Source organism: Somniosus microcephalus, chromosome 10 (genome assembly GCF_052327205.1).
Source record: "Somniosus microcephalus isolate GS21.2 chromosome 10, FLI_Smic_1.0, whole genome shotgun sequence".
In the NCBI taxonomy this organism is placed as follows: domain Eukaryota; kingdom Metazoa; phylum Chordata; class Chondrichthyes; order Squaliformes; family Somniosidae; genus Somniosus; species Somniosus microcephalus.
Window position 1 is genome coordinate 209,628,720 of NC_140996.1, and position 19,989 is coordinate 209,648,708.

General features: G+C 44.0%; 2 protein-coding genes across 3 annotated transcripts in view; one reads left to right on the forward strand and one right to left on the reverse strand.

Moving 5' to 3' along the window:
* The window catches only part of gabrb3 (gamma-aminobutyric acid type A receptor subunit beta3), a 589,510-nt gene extending 582,320 nt beyond the window's left edge, over window positions 1-7,190 (reverse strand). Inside the window, exon 1 of the mRNA XM_085999547.1 lies at window positions 6,741-7,190. Within this exon, the coding sequence (XP_085855673.1) occupies window positions 6,741-6,844 (104 nt within the window). The 5' untranslated portion in view covers window positions 6,845-7,190. The remainder of the gene's footprint in view (window positions 1-6,740) is intronic.
* Window positions 1-19,989, forward strand: part of gabra5 (gamma-aminobutyric acid type A receptor subunit alpha5) — an 84,135-nt gene that overhangs the window by 53,217 nt on the left and 10,929 nt on the right. For both annotated transcript variants that reach the window (XM_085999548.1, XM_085999549.1), the window contains 2 exons: window positions 2,573-2,716; window positions 11,211-11,363. In XM_085999548.1, the coding sequence (XP_085855674.1) occupies window positions 2,573-2,716; window positions 11,211-11,363 (297 nt within the window). The remainder of the gene's footprint in view (window positions 1-2,572; window positions 2,717-11,210; window positions 11,364-19,989) is intronic.

The following is a 19,989-nucleotide window of genomic DNA, read 5'->3' on the forward strand; positions in this document are numbered from 1 at the left end:
AAAAAACATTCACAGGGATTTGGTTAGACCACGAAGAAGCATTCTAAAACTATTTTTCAAACTGTTTAATTTTAACTAAGAGCTGATTGACCTGCCAACTATTTGTTAATATTAAACCATAACTGGAATTAAAATTTTGATGAGCAGAACTCCTGCACACACCTGCACAGTTCTGTTCTCCTTGGTCAGAAAGTAATGCAGAGATGGCAGTAGAAATAGAATATGAATTGATGTCCCACAGCCACTGAAGTACTTGTGAAGTGTAGTCGCTGTTATAATGCAGAAAATGCGATCGGGCAATTTGCACACAGCAAGGTCCCACAAACTGCAATGTAATAATGACCAGCTAATTTTTAGTGATGTTGGTTGAGGGATAAATATTTGCCAGGATACAAGGGAGAACCGGTGCCACGGGATCGTTTACGTTCACCCGAGAAGCAGACACCGCTATCCCCTGGTGCTGCCTCTATTCCTGACATCAGGCTGCAAGGGGCCGGATGCAAGAACTGCCCACCGCCATAAGAAACCAAAGCGCATTGACAGTGGGGCAAGAGACCTGATATAACTGGATACCACCTCAATTATCATCTCTGCTAATTGCTGCCTCCTCCAAATCCACCAACATCTGTGGATTTTCAGGGCCACTGACTTTGAAATGATCTTTTTAATATTAGACTGCAGTATGCATCCTCCGCAATGTGGGGGAAAGCAAGCTAGCAGTAATGAAAATTAAATTGAGCTCTCACATCTCAGATATTAAAAGTATGCATTTTGTTTCCAGTGTAAAAACAGAAACAATGAGCTCCAGTATTACATAAAGTGTGCAAATATACTTTAGGGCTGTAGTAATACTTCTAGTTTTGTATCGCTGCGAAGCAGAAGTGGGAGAATAACTCAGATCAGTACTGTCTGTGTGGAGTTTGCACATTCTCCCCGTGTTTGCGTGGGTTTCCTCCGGGTGCTCCGGTTTCCTCCCACAGTCCAAAGATGTGCGAGTTAGGTTGATTGGCTATGATAAATTGACCCTTAGTGTTAGGGGGATTAAATACGTGGGGTTACGGGGATAGGGTGGGATATGTGTTGGTGTAGGGGTTACGGGGATCGGATGGGATATGTGTCGGTGCAGGCTCGATGGGCCGAAATGGCCTCTATCTGCACTGTGGGGTTTCTGTGATTCTGTGATCAGTACTGATTGCACATCAACTTAAAGGGGAAGTGAAAACCCCAGCACTTTTGAGGTTTTTTCCAGTTCGTAGGTGGTAGTATAACTTTGTTCTCCCAGGGTTCAGGTGTACAGCGGAATGTCGAATGAATGCGCTGTGTAATGACATCAAAATGAAATGATGTCAGGAGCAACATTCCCGCTAAGCTGCATGGCCATGCAGCGGTCTGGAGATCCCACACAGGACGCTCACTGGCTTTTACAACTGAATTTTTCCCCCTCAATGTGGATAAATGTGAAGTTATCCACTTTGGTAGAAAAAACAGGCAGAGTATTTCCTAAATGGTGAAAGATTAGGGAATGCAGATGCTCAAAGGGACCTGGGTGTCCTTGTACATGAGTCACTGAAAGTGAATGTGCAGGTGCAGCAAGCCATTAGGAAGGCAAATGGTATGCTGGACTTCATTACAAGAGGATTTGAGTACAGTAGTAAAGAAGTCTTACTTCAATTATATAGGGCCTTGGTGAGATCACACCTGGAGTACTGTACAATATTGGTCTCCTTACCTAAGGAAGGATATACTTGCCATAGAGGGAGTGCAACGAAGGTTCACGAGATTGATTCCTGGGATGGCGGGACTGTCGTATGAGAAGAGATTGAGTAAACTAGGCCTGTATTCTCTTGAATTCAGAAGAATGAGAGGGGATCTCATTGAAGCATACAAAATTATTACAGGGCTTGATAGGATGGATGCTGGGAGAATGTTTCCCTTGGCTGGGGAGTCTAGAACCAGGGGCCACAGCCTCAAGATAAAGGGTAGGCCATTCAGGACTGAGTTGAGAAGAAATTTCTTCAGAGGGTGTTGAATCTTTGGAATTCTCTACCCCAGAGGGCTATGGAGGCTCATTCACTGGGTATATTCAAAACAGAAGTCGATAGATTTCTGACTAGTAAGGGCATCAAGGGATATGGCGATAGGGCCAGTGAATGGAGTTGAGGCAGAAGATCAGCCATGATCTCATTGAATGGCGGAGCAGGCTCGAAGGGCCGAATGGCCTACTCCTGCTCCTAATTCTTATGTTCTTATATAACATAAATCTGGTCTGTGCAAGTACATCTGAAGGGGATAGATATGTGCAGTGTAAATGCAGCCTAAGTCGCTAACTGAAATCAAATAATATTTTGATTCTTTTATAATATTGATTGTCATAACAGATAGCACCTGGAGACTGTAAGCTGATAACTAATTTATGCTGCAATATAGATTCTAACTGTTACTGCATTTTCTTGCTCCAAACAACACACGAGAGCAGCAGGCGCCTCATGAAAGTCACAGCCACGCCAACATAACGAACGTGTTGCAATGATGGGCTCACTGTCTAACATTTGCAATCTCTTCTTCCTAATAGATGCCTATCCGAACTCTGAGGTTATTTACACATGGACTAATGAAGTTAACAAATCTGTGGTTGTGGCAGAAGACGGGTCTCGTCTGAATCAATACGATTTGTTGGGTCACACTGTGGGCAGTGAAATTAGCAGCTCAAGCACAGGTCTGTGTATGTTTTCATCTGCTTTTGCTCATGGATAGGAGACAGCACCTATATTATAATCCAGTCATTTTTATTCCAGTATGCGTCAGTTTTTTTAATATGTTACAGGCACCAATCGGAGCGGGGTATCTCAAAGAGGGCAAGTTGCTGCAATTGTAAATAGCATGCACCGGTCCATGATCCGCTCAGATAAAACACACTTGCTGATTTCGAGACGCCGCCACCAAAGCCGCGGTGATTAAAAGAGGTTACAAAAAAAAATGCACTTCCTCAGGGCGCAGTTGCAGGAATCCGAATGCAGCGTGGACTATCTGACAGCAGTGGTTGAATGCAGTGTTGCTGGTTCTGAGTGACAGATCCAGGATGATGGACAGCTCGGTTCCACCTGAGAATTGCAATCCTGGGAATCCCCTCCCCGGACACGTTGTGAGCTCCCGCGGGTCACGTGAACATCGGATTACCGCAGACGTCATCCCCTCTTTGAGATACCCCGCTCCGATTGGCTGCTGCTGGCGAGGCAATTTCACGCTCACGTGGGCGGCGGTGTTACATAAAGCGATTACTGGGGGGCGCGGGTTGCACACACACAGCAAGTCGAACTGCTATAAATAAAGGAGTTATTGTAACTTCTGGCACATCATTTTAACACTTCTGGGGTATATTTTCCAACGCGAGTGAAGTCAAAAACCGGCTACTTTACTAAACTATGATGGGGGGGGGATGCATGTGTCATCCTGTAAATGGTTTAAAATCTGCAACTAGGGCGGGTATCATAGCCCCTGATCAGAAATCCACAGTAAAAAGGATTTACATATATACATATAGTTTAGATGAATAATTTTAGTGAAATTCTTGGGCACAATGACTCAACCTCACCTAGTTTAGTAAAAACATTGCTATTTAAAGATTGATTTTAGTCTTAACTTTGCAGAATTTCAGACATTTTCTGTATTTGCATAGAAACATAGAAGATAGGAGTAGGCCATTTGGCCCCTCGAGCCTGCTCCGCCATTCAATGCGATCATGGCTGATCATCCAAATTCAGTACCCTGTCCCTGCTTACTCCCCACATCCCTTGATCCCTTTAGCCTTAAGAAATATATCCAACTCCTTCTTGAATATATTTAATGAATTGGCCTCTACTGCCTTCTGTGGTAGAGAATTCCACAAGTTCACCACTCTCTGGGTGAAGAAATTCCTCCTAATTTCTGTCCTAAATGGCTTACCCCCTATCCTTAGACTGTGATCCCTGGTTCTGGACTCCACGACCATCGGGAACATCCTTCCTGCATCTAGTCTGTCCAGTCCTGTCAGAATTTTATAAGTTTCAATGAGATCCCCTCTCATTCTTCTAAACTCCAGCGAGTATAAGCCCAATCGACCCAATCTCTCCTCATACGTCATTCCTGCCATCCCAGGTATCAGCCTGGTGAATCTTCACTGAACTCCCTTCATGGCAAGAACATCCTTCCTCAGATAAGGTGACCAAAACTAAGATGTGGTCTCACCAAGGCCCTGTACAACTGCAGCAAGACATCCTTGTTCCTGCACTCAAACCCTCTCGCTACGAAGGCCAACATACCATTTGCCGCCTTAACCGCCTGCTGCACCTGCATGCTTACCTTCAGTGACTGGTGCACAAAGACACCCAGGTCTCGTTGCACTTCCCCTTCTCCCAATCTATTGCCATTCAGATAATAATCTGCCTTCCTGTTTTTTACACCAAAGTGGATAACCTCGCATTTATCCACATTATTTGCATCTGCCATGCTTCTGCCCAATCACCCAACCTGTCCAAATCATCCTGGAGTTTCTCAGCATCCTCCTCACAGCACACATGCCCACCCAGCTTTGTGTCGTCTGCAAACTTGGAGATATTACATCTAGTTCCCTTGTCTAGATCATTAATATATATTGTGAATAGCTGGGGTCCAAGGACCGATCCTTGCGGTACCCCACTAGTCACTGCCTGCCACTCGGAAAAAGACCTGTTTATTCCAACTCTTTGCTTTCTGTCTGCCAACCAGTTCTCTATCCAAGTCAATACCTTGCCCCCAATCCCATGTGCCTTAACTTTACACACTAATCCCTTATGCTGGACCTTATCGAAAGCCTTCTAAAAGTCCAAATACACCACATCCACTGGTTCTCCCTTATCTATTTTACCAGTTACATCCTCAAAAAATTTACTATAGTTTTAGCGCAAAGCACAAAACACTGATGCACAGTAAAAAGTGCAACTTTTCATCAGAACTGAAAACTGCCCTGGATTGAAGAGGCAATGTAAAATGCAATCTTTTCGCATTGTTGCTAAATGCAATGCAACAATGAGGTTCATAAGGTCCTAACTGCAAATGATCCAAAATATTTTATTCCTTCCAGCAAACTATTCTTTAATATTTAGTTACACTAAGTTGCTGGTCTCAGACTGGTATCTGTAAGAGTGCACTGTTCAACAGGCAGACTTGTGACGTACTGCTAGCTGCATCTTATACTGAATTTACAAGGGGCTCTGCACATGCCTGCTTGGATGCATGCGCAAAAACACTGCTATCCCGGCGGGCGGTTTTAATGTTAAGAGAACCTGGGCAGAAGCACCTGCTCTCTTGTAACTTTAAAAAGATCATGAATAAAAGTTAATACTGTTGCCAGCAAGTCCCTGGGGACCATCTGGGTGCTCCTTAGAAGAATGAGAGGGGATCTCATTGGAACGTATAAAATTCTGACAGGGCTAGACAGACTGGATGCAGGGAGGATGGTTCCCCTGGCTTGGGGGGGGGGGGGGATATGTCTAGAACGAGTGGTTAAGTCTCAGGATATGGGGTAGGACATTTAGGACTGAGATGAGGAGAAATTTCTTCACTCAGAGGGTGGTGAACCTGTGGAATTCTCTACCACAGAAGGCTGTGGAGGCCAAGTCACTGAATATATTTAAGAAGGACATAGATAGATTTCTCGACAGATTTCTAGACACAAAAGGCATCAAGGGGTATGGGGAGAGAGCGGGAATATGGTATTGAGATAGAGGATCAGCCATGATCATATTGAATGGTGGAGCAGGCTCGAAGGGCCGAATGGCCTACTCCTGCTCCTATTTTTCTATGTTTCTATGTATCTAAAGTGTGCAAGGTCCAAGCAGTGAGAGACTGTCTATTGGAAGTGGTCTCACATCCAGAAGTTACAACAACTCCTTTATTTATAGCAGTGCTCAGGAGTCAGATCCAAATCTGACTCATTGCAGACCTGTGTTATCAGCGGATTTTTTTTTTAAATGGCACAAGTCACTTAAGAATTTGTGAGCGTTAACTTTTTTTGTGTATATAGGCACATATGCATCTCAGTATCACAAAGATCCCCTTAAAACACTTCTATGATTTTTAAGCGAAATGAGACAACTACGAGGCAGAAGAGGAGCCTGCGCTCCCCACCCCCTCCCCTCCAAAACAGGTCAGACAAGAGCATTTACATTCTCTCGTATTTTCTGCTAACCTTTATCTCAGGAAAAAAATTACTGACTAATACATACTGACAATCTGATACAATATGGTCATGGCACTTGACTGATTTGCATCGTTAACAACGATTCTTGCAGCAAAAGCCGGCAGTGTTTTTAAATCATCTGCATCATCCTGTGGTTTATTCCCAAGGCTTCTCGTTTACGGTGACTGAATATGTCACATTCTGTTTCTATTACATGGCGTTCCAGGAATCTCACTAATGTTTTGAGGATCGCGTTCAGTGGCTCTTCGGGGTTTTTTTTTACTTAGGACGACTAGTTTCTGTTGACCGAGCAAAGTCAGGTTCCATTTTTTGTGACGTGCAATTGCGGATCTCCTGGGGGGGGGGGGGGTTTCACCAGGATATTCGACAATTCTGCTTCTCGCTCCCTGAAAACCCACTAATGCACGGCCCTTGCTTATTCTCACCAACATTCAAGCGAAGTGCTCCGGCTGCTCCAGTGTGTTCCTGCTCAATGCAAAGCACACAACCAAGGACACCAACTGCAAACTGAACAGGGACTTACCAATTGACAATCATGGCCGCGTTGTTTTCTACAACAAATGGAAGTTCTCCGTCGACTTTTAATAACAAGATGCTAGCAATGAGGCCCAGTAATTCTAACATCATCCTTCACGTGTTTTTTTTTTGTGGGGGAGGGGGGGGGGTTAGCAGTATCAAGTTCAAAAGAGATAGCGACAGACCGGCTAACGACCACATGCCCAAATGATCCCAGGTAGTTCACACATCCTTGACTTTTGGTCCTTCCAGATTGTGCGGGTTCGGATCTCTAATTGGTCCCGCGAATTGGAACCCGTTGCAAATACAGTTTTGAACTTTGATATGTCTGTATTTGTGCCTCTTTTAGATTTGATGGTTCAAAAAAAATTAATCCACAAGTTGGTAACGTTAAAAAGCTTTGCCCTGAACGACGGGCGAGATAGACATGCGACCAGTGGACGGGAATCTGTGCAGAGTAGATGACACACTGCTGGATGCAGATTGCAAGAAGGGATTACTGAGGAACAAAAATCGGATTTCGAGGATAGGAGAGCTGCAGCCATCAGTGGCTTTTCTGCAGTTCGTGAGCTCTTTATTGGGCACAGATCAGGAGTTAGGTCTGCGGACACGCACAAACCAAGGCGTTTACACAGACTGAACGCGTTATGCATGGCCCATTTTTTAAAAATCTGTTATTGACAAAGGTAAGGCACTTACAGGAAGGTAAGTTTACAGGAAGAGTTAAAACGCAGTAAAAAAAAAAAAAAGTCCTTTAAAATCTGTTTTGGTACACAGCTTATATTACTGGCCACATAGTGGTGTAGTGACGATGTTAGCGGCATGTTTGACAGCTCGTTTGGTGCATTTTGCAGCATGATTTATTTAGTTACAATTTTAGAAGTGGGTACTCAAAAATGCACCAACCGAAGTGTGAAAAACGAACGTTTTTTTGAGCGGGGGCAGGATGTTGGCGACACGCCTCAGTGCACCTTGTTAAAATGCACTGTCTGTCTGGCTCCCAAATAGTCCATTGCAGTCAGGTTCTACAGTATATATTACTATAATTGTACTCTGTGTTCAGGTGAAACTTCTAGATTGGCTTTCTAGGGTCCCATTAAAATAAATGTGACAACTAATTCGTACATCGCTGCTTACTGGCCAGATTTAAAAAAAACTAGGTTAGCAGAGATGAGTGAATTGAAGTCCAAAGCGATTAGAATCTGCCGGACCGATTTGTGAATGCAGCTGTATGGTCCACCCACTTGAAAGTAGGGCTACTACATATCGACATCAGGATGGACAAGCCCTCCCAATTTCAAGTATGCGACTGCTATCATTTTTAACTGATGAAAAGTTAGCATGTGTTCCTTTAATGAAAATAAGAGTGGGTATATTGCATATACCCATGTATATTCGTCACTACATAGTACACACATTGATATGAATGTAACTATTTTGACATCATTTATTTGTCAGCTTTCTTAGCAAAAGTTCTCCCACCCTCAAAGGCATTGACTCAATCCTGTCCTTACCTGATATGCTCACACCTGTACACTTCCAGCGGGGGTACTTGGAAAGCAATCAGGAGTGGGAGCCCCTGGCTAATTTCCCACTCCTTAGCTGAGGGCTGCTGAGGTCAATTGTTGTTTCGCTACTGTCACTCTGAGATCAGCACAGACCAGGGATTGATCCTAAGACTTCCCTGGTGTGTGCATGTGTGACTCATCGGATAAGCGCACTCATGCACAAGAGAGTATTTTTGCTTTTTTGATAAGTAAGGTTGTGTTTTCCATTTACAACCAGTGATGCTTTAGAAGTATCAGTTTAATAATTTACTAGTCCTATTTCATCAGTAGATTATTAACACATTCTCATCTCATGTGGTGTAAAATGAGTTAGGGCATTCATTTGAGACTACGATAATTCATAATTCAAAGCAAGTATTACAGGGTTAAAACGTTCAACCTGTTATCCCATCAATGGCTGTTCAACCTGTTTGAGCAGTAGATGTGTGGTAATCACATATAGTTACTGTTCAAGCACTAAAATGAAAATGTTCCACTTTTGATTTACTTCAGATGATGAGTTAAGCCAGTTAAAGTTATAATACAAGCTAACTGACTTACCAACCAGAGCTGACAAATTTGACCCTTGGTAACCACAGTGCTTTGCTCTCCATTGACAACAAGCAAAGTGGAATGACTTCCAGCCCCTGCTAAAGCATCCTCTGTAAGCTCTGTTTCAACAACAACAACAACTTGTATTTATATAGCACCTTTAATGTAGTAAAATGTCCCAAGGTGCTTCAGCAATAGAATTAATTAACACGGAAGTGGAAATTATGGATTAAGAAGCTGATGCCAAGATGATAAATTGTCTGGGCTAAAATTGACCCAACAGATTGATTCAATATCAAAATACAAGTGGGATGCAGAAGTGTGCAGAGATCAGGCTGTGTAGCTGGCTCACAATGAAGGCCTGTGGAGGATAGTAAAGATAGGGCTAGGTTACTAGCTGCTGCAGAGACCAAAGTGACTACATCTCCAACCACATGAGCAAAGGGGAATGTTCGTGAATTCCAGTAAGTTGTTAAATTTTCTGAAATATCACTTATTGTGTAAAAATGTTAACCATTATGCTAATGAAACAGATGGCCATTATAAATTACATAGCATGCAATGCTCATTATTCACTTGATATGCATTCTGTCATCACTTTAGGCAAAAATATAATTTTATACATGTTTTAAAAAAAGTTTCCTCAGATTATTTAAAGTGCAAGGTCATGCATTATTAAATCATACTTTCATATTTACACAGGTGATTCATCCCTACCCCAAATAGCAGCTACTCATTCAAAAGAAAGGATCTTCATCTTGTCTAAGGAGGAAGATGAAGATGCAGAAGGAAGTGAAGTGGTGGCCAATATCCGAGTGCAGGTGATAGAGCAGGAAGACTGGAGGACGATACCTCACCCGTAATGTCTGCCACAAGCCCAATTGACTAAAGGAAGTGGCCATCATTTGTTGAGGTTGAAAAAGATGAAGAAATGCACCAGCCCCAGGAGTCAAGAGTTTCGTCCTCAGCTCCCCATATGCTGCAGGCTTTGAGGGCAGGAGACAGCGAGTGCCTAGAGCATCTCAGCACACCAAACATGCCTGTGCTGCCATGCAAACCAGCTTCCACAGATTGCACAGTGATGCTACATTCTTGCACCACACTATATCAATTGAAATGGACACAGTTAACCAGGGAGATTGGCCTGCTTATCAAGCATCTGACTCCATGTAGCTCAGGGATATAAGCAGTCAGACCTCCTTGGATTCTTCTGATGATCAACATAGCTGGATATTTTGGGCCACTTTGAGCACCACTAAGGTCAAAGTACCATCCTTCAGATGTTGACTCTGTGGCAAATCACTGTGATACCTAATCTCAGAACTCCACTTCAAGTGCTGCTCAGGGTTGTTCTACAAAGATAGCCAGTTTTTAAGTTAACTCCCAGCCTATCTTTTGAGTATGTTAAACATCAATATTATTTATCCATCTTCTTAATTGAATAATTGCTAAATTACCACGTTGTTGCTCATTTTTCTGTTAGCCAAACTGTTATCCACATTGCCAGAAACTTCTTGTCATTCTAAAGTAACATAAGATTGTACCAACAATGCTGTGGGATTATTCTACACCCCTAAGAACTAGACAGGTAGCAACACGGGCAGGTTGATTGCGCCTCTTGGGTTGATTTTTCAACTGGTGGCCGTCTGTTTCTCTGCTGAAAAACAGGCGGCTAGCAGTTAAAAATGAAAGAGGGGGGGCCAGGGGCCCCTTGTCAGCCCCACTGAAGTGTAAGGCCTGCTTGATGCAATTTTGAGGTGAGCCTGCTAATGGGTGAGCAGCGCGTCCTCCTGAAATAGGCGAACATCTCCCTTAATGAGATTTAAAGATTGAGGGAAAAACAGCTGTCTGCACTCGCTCTCCCTGTCTGCACTGATGGGACCAGATGCTAAGAAAACTCCAGTGCACATGCACCTTACTTACATGCTTGCTTCACGCCAATTTCAAGCTTCTAGTACTCCAAATAAAGACAAAAATGCGCGTGAATGCAAACTGAGGCCATTTATGCGTCCATCGATGTATGAACCTTTCACCCTGGAAAAATGAAAATTGCCTGATGTAGTGTTTCTCCATAGTTAATTCAATCACTTCATTTCATAAGTCAAGCAAATAATAAGTACAATTCAGTAATCCATGGCTGGCCATGGATGTATGATATGGGTGCGTAATGAATGAATTTTGATAGTCATAGGTGTGCCAGAAAAAACCCCACAATGTAGTTTCTTTGAAGAGAACAGGTTCAATTAATACACAATGTGAATGACGAAAGTTGCTGTTGTTATGTCAAATGTACTTTAACAAATGATTTTAGAAATAATCCCATTCACCCTCCTCTTCACCCGTGATGACTTTCTAATGTTTTTTCCCCTTTGTTACAGGTGATTATGTAGTAATGATAGCACATTTCCACCTGAAGAGAAAGATCGGTTATTTTGTTATCCAAACCTATCTCCCCTGCATTATGACTGTTATCTTATCCCAGATGTCATTTTGGTTGAACAGGGAATCTGTCCCTGCCAGAACTGTGTTCGGTAAGTTTACATTTTCGTTCGACATGAGTTTTAAGTGTTGATGTGAAATGCACTGCATTTCAAGCATACAGTCATTTGTAATCATCTGCACATCTTCTGTTGAGCAAGCAGTTTTCTTTTTCTACTTATCCGATATCCTAGGAAAATAATTTTACTGCATCCTTCATTTCTCTTTGAAAGACAGTGATTAGATAAGTGGCGGGGGGAGGGGGGGGGGAACCAACATCGTAATGCTATTAGTTTAAGAATGAAAACTTGCTAGTTTTAAAGCAAGAATGAGATAAGATCATTCACTCCATTTAGTTCACCTTTGGAGATTTCTTCTGTTCACTATTTGTAGTTTAATCACACCCATGTAAAAAACGCACTTACAATTTTGCTATTAAGAGCAAACAAAGGTAGTTCCCACCACCTCCCCTTGTTGTTTAAATCCATGAATAGAATATGAATAAAATATTCTGTCTCGCTCCTGCCTCAGCGCAAATTCTCCATTACTATACTCCCTATAGAATGATAAATGAGGCCACGGGAGATTGCAAGGTTGGGGAATGGTCCAACCTGGCAATATGGGTAGAAGCATTTATGTAGAGGGAGAGCTTTAGGGAGGAGGAGGGGGAAGGTGAATTTGGAGAGAGGGAAATGGGAGCTAAGGTGAAGATTGGAATAACCAAGGATAATGAGTTGCTTGGTGCGGAGGAAAGAAAGAGAGGATATCTCAGGGAAAAACTTGGCATGGGTCTTGGAGAGGTGATAGATGATGAGGATTTTGAATGCGAGGCAAGAAAGATAGAACAGGGTGAGGTGTTCAAAGAAGGAGAAGGTGCCAGAGGAGTAGGGCCAGAAGCCAAGGAGTGACTCGTTGATAAAGCCGTACCACCACTGTAGAGGTTTGGGTGGGGCAGGTGATGGAAAGTATAGCCAAATGGGGCGACTCCGGGAGGGGCATGTTGTTGCCACCCATGATCCAATTTTGGGTCATAACTAGGTTTTCAATGCAATTATCCACAGTGGATGGTAAGAACATTATTTGCATGTGAATGGACATTCTGGAGTGAAATACAGAGAAGGACGGTGAATGTTGTTCCATTAGCAGAGCCTGGGTGGGGTGAACAGGACAGGATGGAGACTGGTGAGGTGATCTCTCAACTGCCATGCAAGGCATTAAGGTCAGAGTCGAAGATGAGGCAGTTGTGATGACTGCTCTCAGAGAGACAGCAATGGTTACCACATTGGGCCAATTGGAGAATGTTGAAAGGGCCATACAGATTATCTGTGGCCTTGTTCAAGGGGGATTCAAGTCTGGGACTGTGATAAGAGAAAAGCAAGCCAGAGCTGCTTCCAGGGATCCCTTTCTAGCCATTTCTCACCCTGGGTCCGGCACTCAATTGTAGTAGTCTTTAACTGCGTCAAGTTGGTATTGGGATCCCAAAGACAGAAGTGCAGGCCATTTAAATCAAGCCCCACTCTAAAACGGTAGCGGGGGTGGGGGGGGGCCTCAGGCGGGAGGTCAGCAGTAAGTTTATTTTTTGTCATTTTGGTTCTGCTACCACCTGTTCCCACGGAAAAACAGGACGGTAGAGAGCCCAATATTTACAGGCCCTGGCACACACATCTGGCAATGATTATTCAAAACCATCTTCGTAGTTTGCTAACCCAGAACCTGTGAATCCCCTGCGAGGCCAGATGCAGAGCTGTGCCACGACACCTACAGCTATCACGCAGCATAGGGGTGGCACAGAGTGCAACAGCCTGAAACTTGGCTCTGTCTCCTTGCAGGCATATAGCAATGCTGACCTTTGGAGATGGTTCCATGGAACAGTACAGAGCGCCACCCTCCTTGCACGGATCTCGTGCAGTGCCATCTGCACTTTAGCAACTACCAAACAGGAATTGGGTGCAGGGCTGTTCCCTTTCCTTCAGACTCATGCCTGCGCCTCGGGTTTCCTCTCCCTTTATTTTTGCATGTCACTTCTCCGCTACCTCCCCTTTTAGGCCTGGCAAAGGTCTCTAATGGGTTTGCATGCCTTCTGAGCCTTTCCAAAGGGTTTTTAGCATTTTTCTTCTCCACTATTGTGATACTATTGGTTTGCTCCTTAAAATGTCACTTACTCCATTTCTGTCACTCCCACCACCAGTCTGCTACCTGCACCCATCCAAATGTGCACCTGGAGTTATATTAATGAGCTGATCTTGAAAAATTGGGTACAAACAGTACATCTCCATTTGAGTCTGTCTAAAACCCTCCAACTAGCCATTCGGGTCTAAACGACATCAATAGTAGAAAATGTAGGCTTTAGCGCTTAGGCTTAGACATGAAGAATGGTCATTCAATGGCATTACCATCGCTGAATCCCCCACTATCAACATCCTGGGGGTTACCATTGATCAGAAACTGAACTGGACCAGCCATATAAATACTGTGGCTACAAGAGCAGGTCAGAGGCTGGGTATTCTGCGGTGAGTGTCTCACCTCCTGACTCCCCAAAGCCTTTCCACCATCTACAAGGCACAAGTCAGGAGTGTGATGGAATACTCTCCACTTGCCTGGATGAGTGCAGCTCCAACAACACTCAAGAAGCTCGACACCATTCAGGATAAAGCAGCCCGCTTGATTGGCACCCCATCCACCATTTCAACATTCACTCCCTCCACCACCGGCGCACTGTGGCTGCAGTGTGTACCATCTACAAGATGCACTGCAGCAACTCGCCAAAAGCTCCTTCGACAGCACCTTCCAAACCCGCGACCTCTACCACTTAGAAGGACAAGGACAGCAGACGCATGGGAACATCACCACCTACAAGTTCCCCTCCAAGCCACACACCATCCTGACTTGGACCTGTATCGCCGTTCCTTCACTGTCGCTGGGCCAAAATCCTGGAACTCCCTTCCTAACAGCATTGTGGGTGTACCTACACCATATGGACTGCAGCGGTTCAAGAAGGCGGCTCACCACCATCTTCTCAAGGGCAATTAGGGATGGGCACTAAATGCAGGCCTAGCCAGCGAGGCCCACGTCCCATCAATGAATAAAAAAAAACTTGAGAGGTATTCATTTCTACTGAATCACAGAGCTTTCTTTTCATTTGGCTGCAACATTAAAAGCTTTACAGAGTGCTGATCCAGTGTACCATGAAATAACTCCTCCAAGTTAAAAGTATGTAGCTTGCGTGTTATGACTCCTCCGTGACTACATGTGGATATAGCGAGCAGGATAGATTTTGTGGAAAAGTTATTTCATGTTAAAGTGATAATCAAGACCATACAAGTAGGACAAATTTCATGGAAGAGTAATTTCATACGACAGCAGTAGTAATCCTCAGCAAATACAGAGAGATTGTTAGTGCAGAATGGTGAAGTTTAACATGTACTGAGCAATACTGAGCATAGGTTGCAGTGCTGGCACTGCTATTTTTTATTTTGGTCTCCCTGCACCATATTATTTTGCATCTTGATGTGCATGTAGGGAACGTGAATTCCAGACTTCTTTCAATGGCACTTCTGTAGTGGTCATTAAAAGGTACCAGCGGTCTAGGCTGGCTCACTCTTCAATTTTTCCCTCCCTCCAATTGGGAAAATACACGGCCTCTGCTTGTAACTGGACTTGGAGGTATGGTTGAAACTGGAAACTCACCATGTGGGAAATTATTTGTGCACCAACCCATTGGCACTGACTTGATTGGTTTAGCTCTTCCTCCTCCCTCTATTTTATTATGTGTTAATCATTTTGGTTCTTCAAGACATGGTGGCTGGAATTTTGTGGAGGAAGGTGGGTTGGGGGCGAGGGGGGGGGGTGGCTCCGACTTTAATGGCAGGGCCTGATTTGCATGCGAGGCCTTGGTTTTCCGCCCGCAGCCAGCCAGACTGAGGGGCTGGCTGGCTGGCTGTGTGGGTCGGCCTTCAGGTGCACAGGAGAGGGAGGGAGGGTTCGTGTGGGGGCCGGGCCGTTAAATGGATCGGGGTGTTGGGGGGGGGGGGAAAGAGAGAGGATCGGGGGTCGGGCAGATGATAGGAAGGGGGGTAGAGGATCGGGGTGGGGGGGTGAGAGAGGATCATGGTTGGATAATGGTGGGGGGCTGTTGAAGGGAAGATCGTGGCCGGCCACCCAAGGATCGCGGCTGGCCTGAGCAACATCGCTGGCGGCGGGGGGCGGGGGGAATGCCTGAGGAGATGATCGGAGGCCTCATGAGTGTGTCTCCGATTGCAGGGGATGGATTAGGCAGGGACCCTGGATCCAGGAGGTAGGTATAAAAGCACTTACCTCCTGGATCCAACAGTCCCTGTCTTACCGGGTTTCACAAATTGTGCGAAACCCGTCCACATGCAGTTAAATACAGAATGGAGGTTAAAAAAGAGGCTTCCAGTCTCATTATAGATACATAGATACATAGAAGATAGGAGCAGGAGTAGGCCATTCGGCCCTTCGAGCCTGCTCCGCCATTCAATGAGATCATGGCTGATCATCCAAATTCAGTACCCGGTCCCTGCCTTCTCCCCATATCCCTTGATCCCTTTAGCCTTAAGAAATATATCCAACTCTTTCTTGAATATACTTAATGAACTGGCCTCCACCGCCCTCTGTGGCAGAGAATTCCACAGGTTCACCACTCTCTGGGTGAAGAAATTCCTCCTCATTTCAGTCCTAAATGGCTTACCCCTTATCCTTGGACTATTACCCCTGGTTCTGAACTCCCCAGCCATCAGAAACATCCTTCCTGCATCTAATCTGTCCAGGCCTGACAGAATTTTATAGGTTTCGATGAGATCCCCTCTCAATCTTCTAAACTCCAGTGAGTATAAGCCCAATCGACACAATCTCTCCTCATACGTCATTCCTGCCATCCCAGGTATCAGCCTGGTGAATCTTCGCTGCACTCCTTCCATGGCAAGAACGTCCTTCCTCAGGTAAGGCGACCAAAACTGCACACAATACTCTTATGATATTTAAATTGACGTTCCGCCCCCTGGGAGCGGGTTGGTCACCCGCCCCACCGCTCCGTCCCACCTCCTTTAAAATGGGAAGTCGACGGGTTGGAGGCGGGATAAGGTTGGGAATCTCATTTTTAACAATTTAACCACCCCCACACTCCAAACCCACCTGTTTTTTAAGGTTAAAATTCCCCCCACAGTTTATTAACCATTGACTAGACTTGCAGAAGGCGTTATCACCTGTCACCTTTGATGGGTCCCATTGATCCTTCTACATTTATTGACATTCTTTGACTTATTATCCCCTTTCGTTTCAAGTGGAACTCATGTTATCCTTTCATTGATCCAGCTGATACTATAAAGCATGGTTTCTTCTTCTTTCAACTCTCAAGTCCATCTGATTTGAATGCTGCTCCCAAATCTGCAAAGACTCTTCTAACACTACCACACTCCTGACCAGGTCATACTGACCAGGAAGTCTCACATTCAGTCCTGGGTTTATAATGAAATAGCTGTAACGTAAGAAAACTACTGGGCACTTGGTCTGAGTATTAAACAAGGCTTTAATCAACTGTTTTTCAACATGGAGATCGAGTTGTGTCCTTCACTAGTTCCTGTTAAAGAATGTCCTGCACAAGCTGGGCCCATGCCCGAGTATTTATACTTTCCCTGGACAGCGCCACCAGCAGGCAGCCCAGTATTATTACATAAGTCGTTTTCACATGAATGACAAGATTCATGTCAAGCTGTTCTCAGCTGGAGCAATGTGTTAGAGCTGCTAAAATTACATAGAATGACACAGACATTAGAACATAGAAATGCCCAACCAGCCCGTGATGGTCTTCATCCTCCAGATGAGCAGAAGTTCTAATGACATCTGCCTGAGCCAATCCATATCCCTTTCCTTCAACCACATGTCTCAGCTATTCTTAAATGTTGATATGGTCTCAGCTTCAATCACTAAGTAGCCTTGTCTATAGAAGGGAACAATCGTCAGGGGTTCTTACTCCTCATCACTGGCTGCTAGGAAAGTGGGCACGCGCGGACCTTAGCCGAGAACAGAATCAGGCTCGGCCATAATGGACAACATGGGGGTAAATTTCCTCAGAGCTTCTCCTGCTCTGCCGCTGTTACTTTGGCGGAAGGGCAGCAGAAAACCCCGTTTAGGCACGTAAACAGGGAGGAGCGGGAGAAGCCCCAAGGCAGTTCAGCCCCCCATGGTCAAATGACCTGCCATCACTGCCCAGGCACCCGCATGAAGAACACTCACTTGAGTGAGGTAGTGAAGAATGAAGTGATATCCTTAAAGCCATACCTCAGCAAGAGGCAGGACCTACAGGGGAAGGGAGGAAGCCATATATTCCTTATTTTAGGATGATAGAGAGGAAGGAATGATTCGAGCGTTGCTGTTGATGTCCTTGCGGCACAGCATAAATGGTGATATCTATGCTGGAGGCAACAGCTGACGTTTGCAATACAAAAAGTCACAGTATTTAACTGACAGATTCTTGCATCATCGCAAACAGAGCTATACTGGCATGAATAAAATAAAGCTTTATGTGTTAAATGTTAAAGGAGGAAATCTAAACGTGAAGACTTTGAACTTTCCATAGTTTGGTGCTGAACGTTAAACATCAAGGCGCAGCAGTGAACATGGTTAATTAGCGGATTTAAGTGTTACATTACCATTGCTTTGCTTAAACAGCAATTAAGATGCTGTTTTTTTCTTTAATTATAACTGTTATAATGAAGAATGAGGTTATTAAAAAGGTTTGCGGTAATTGCAAAGATGTTTATGTGAAATGGATAAATAGAAATAGTTTAATTTTGATTAAGTTCTAAAGTTGTTTCAAAGCTTTAACTCTTCATTTATTAAATTCTTTTTTGGAGAGACAGACTTTTCAATAATGCAGGACTGTAAAACTGCATAACTCAATTATTTTTGATGGAAGGCGGCCAGCAGCTTTGAATCGCAGCGATGTCTTTTGGAGCAATAATACAATTCATTTCTCAATGTTATCCGTCTCTTGTGCACGGTGACTGAAAGGAAGTGAGATAAACGCCGTCAAATTAACCTGTTCTGCTGAGTGCAGTATTTTCTACTCCGTAAAGGAGCAGGACGGTGGCGCCCTCTGTTGGCCTGACTGTTCTCCCAGGATTTCCATGACAGCAGAGGCATACACTGAGGCCTTTCCTGTTTCATCGCCCGGCTGAGAATAGGTACTGACTCATTTTGGAGCCGCATTGTCTTTTGCGAGATAGGTGAGGGAATCCCACGTGCACAAAAAAAAAACCTCCGGATTAAACCGCTTTTGTTGATGGAGTACTTTACTTTGTCAAATGATTAGAAAACTACAGGGAGAATTATCAACAAAGCCAACGTTAAATAGACTTTTTTGAAAATACATCTGTTAGATCGGTGCTGCATCAACTAACTGAACAGAATATTGTTAAGACAGATTGAAATATTTGATAAATTCAGATACTGGAAAGTTGTTAATGATTCTGAAATGTGCTGATCATGCCAAGACATAATGATATTGGAAAACTCTAGACACCCAAGAGATCATTTTCCAGTATCCACCGGTGGTGGGGTACCCCTCCCATTACCAGTGCTTATCAGAAAATCGCTAGCAAAGATGGACAATTATTTTCCCACTGTGTCAGAATCACCCACTTCCATATTAAATCTAGTAGGGATTAGATGCAAAGTAAAGTCCTCTCTATTCCATGTCAACAATGGAGTAAGATTTTATTTGTACACTATGTATAGAAAGAAAAAAAAGACTTGCATTTCTATTACGCCTTTCACGACCGGACGTCTCAAAGCGCTTTACAGCCAATGAAGTACTTTTGGAGTGTCGTCACTGTTGTAATGCTGGAAACGCTGCAGCCAGTTTGTGCACAGCAAGCTCTCACAAACAGCAATGCGATAATGACCAGTTAATCTGTTTTTGTGATGTTGATTGAGGGATAAATATTGGCCAGGACACCGGGGATAACTCCCCTGCTCTTCTTCGAAATAGTGCCATGGGATCTTTTACATTCACCTGAAAGAGCAGACGGGGCCTCGGTTTAACGTCTCATCCGAAAGACGGCACCTCCGACAGTGCAGCGCTCCATGTCACTCCGTGCAGAGTGTCAGCCTAGATTTTTGTGCTCACATCCCTGGAGTGGGACTTGAACCCACAAGTCTAGTATAGTGGGACTATAGTGCAATTGTTAACCTGCTCATTATGATTCTGATACACTGAGCAATTACTCCTCCAATGTGGCTTAGACTCTCATCTCAGAAGAGTCTTCTAACGTGATATTTCCTCCTCCCTAAACTGGTCATCCTATTGGCCTCTTGTTTAATAATTAGATAGTAGATATTAAATTATAAATAATGTTATGCTGTGGACTCCTGTTCAACAGCAACTGAGTGAGGTTGCTCAAACTGGCTACAATTAGAACCATTAGAGTAAGTAAGTATAGGGAACTTTCATCGGATTCAAATCCACTTCACACAGGTAAAATGATCCACTTAGTCCCTTAAGCCCACTGGTGCCTCTAAGTCCTCCTTATAAACTAACTGGTATGAAATTATGACTATATTCATTATTTCTGCTGCCGATTACAGTTTATTGAGTCATTAATAATATAGTGCTCCTGTGTTCTGCAAACTTTGAGACTTGACGTTCCCAAATACAGTCCT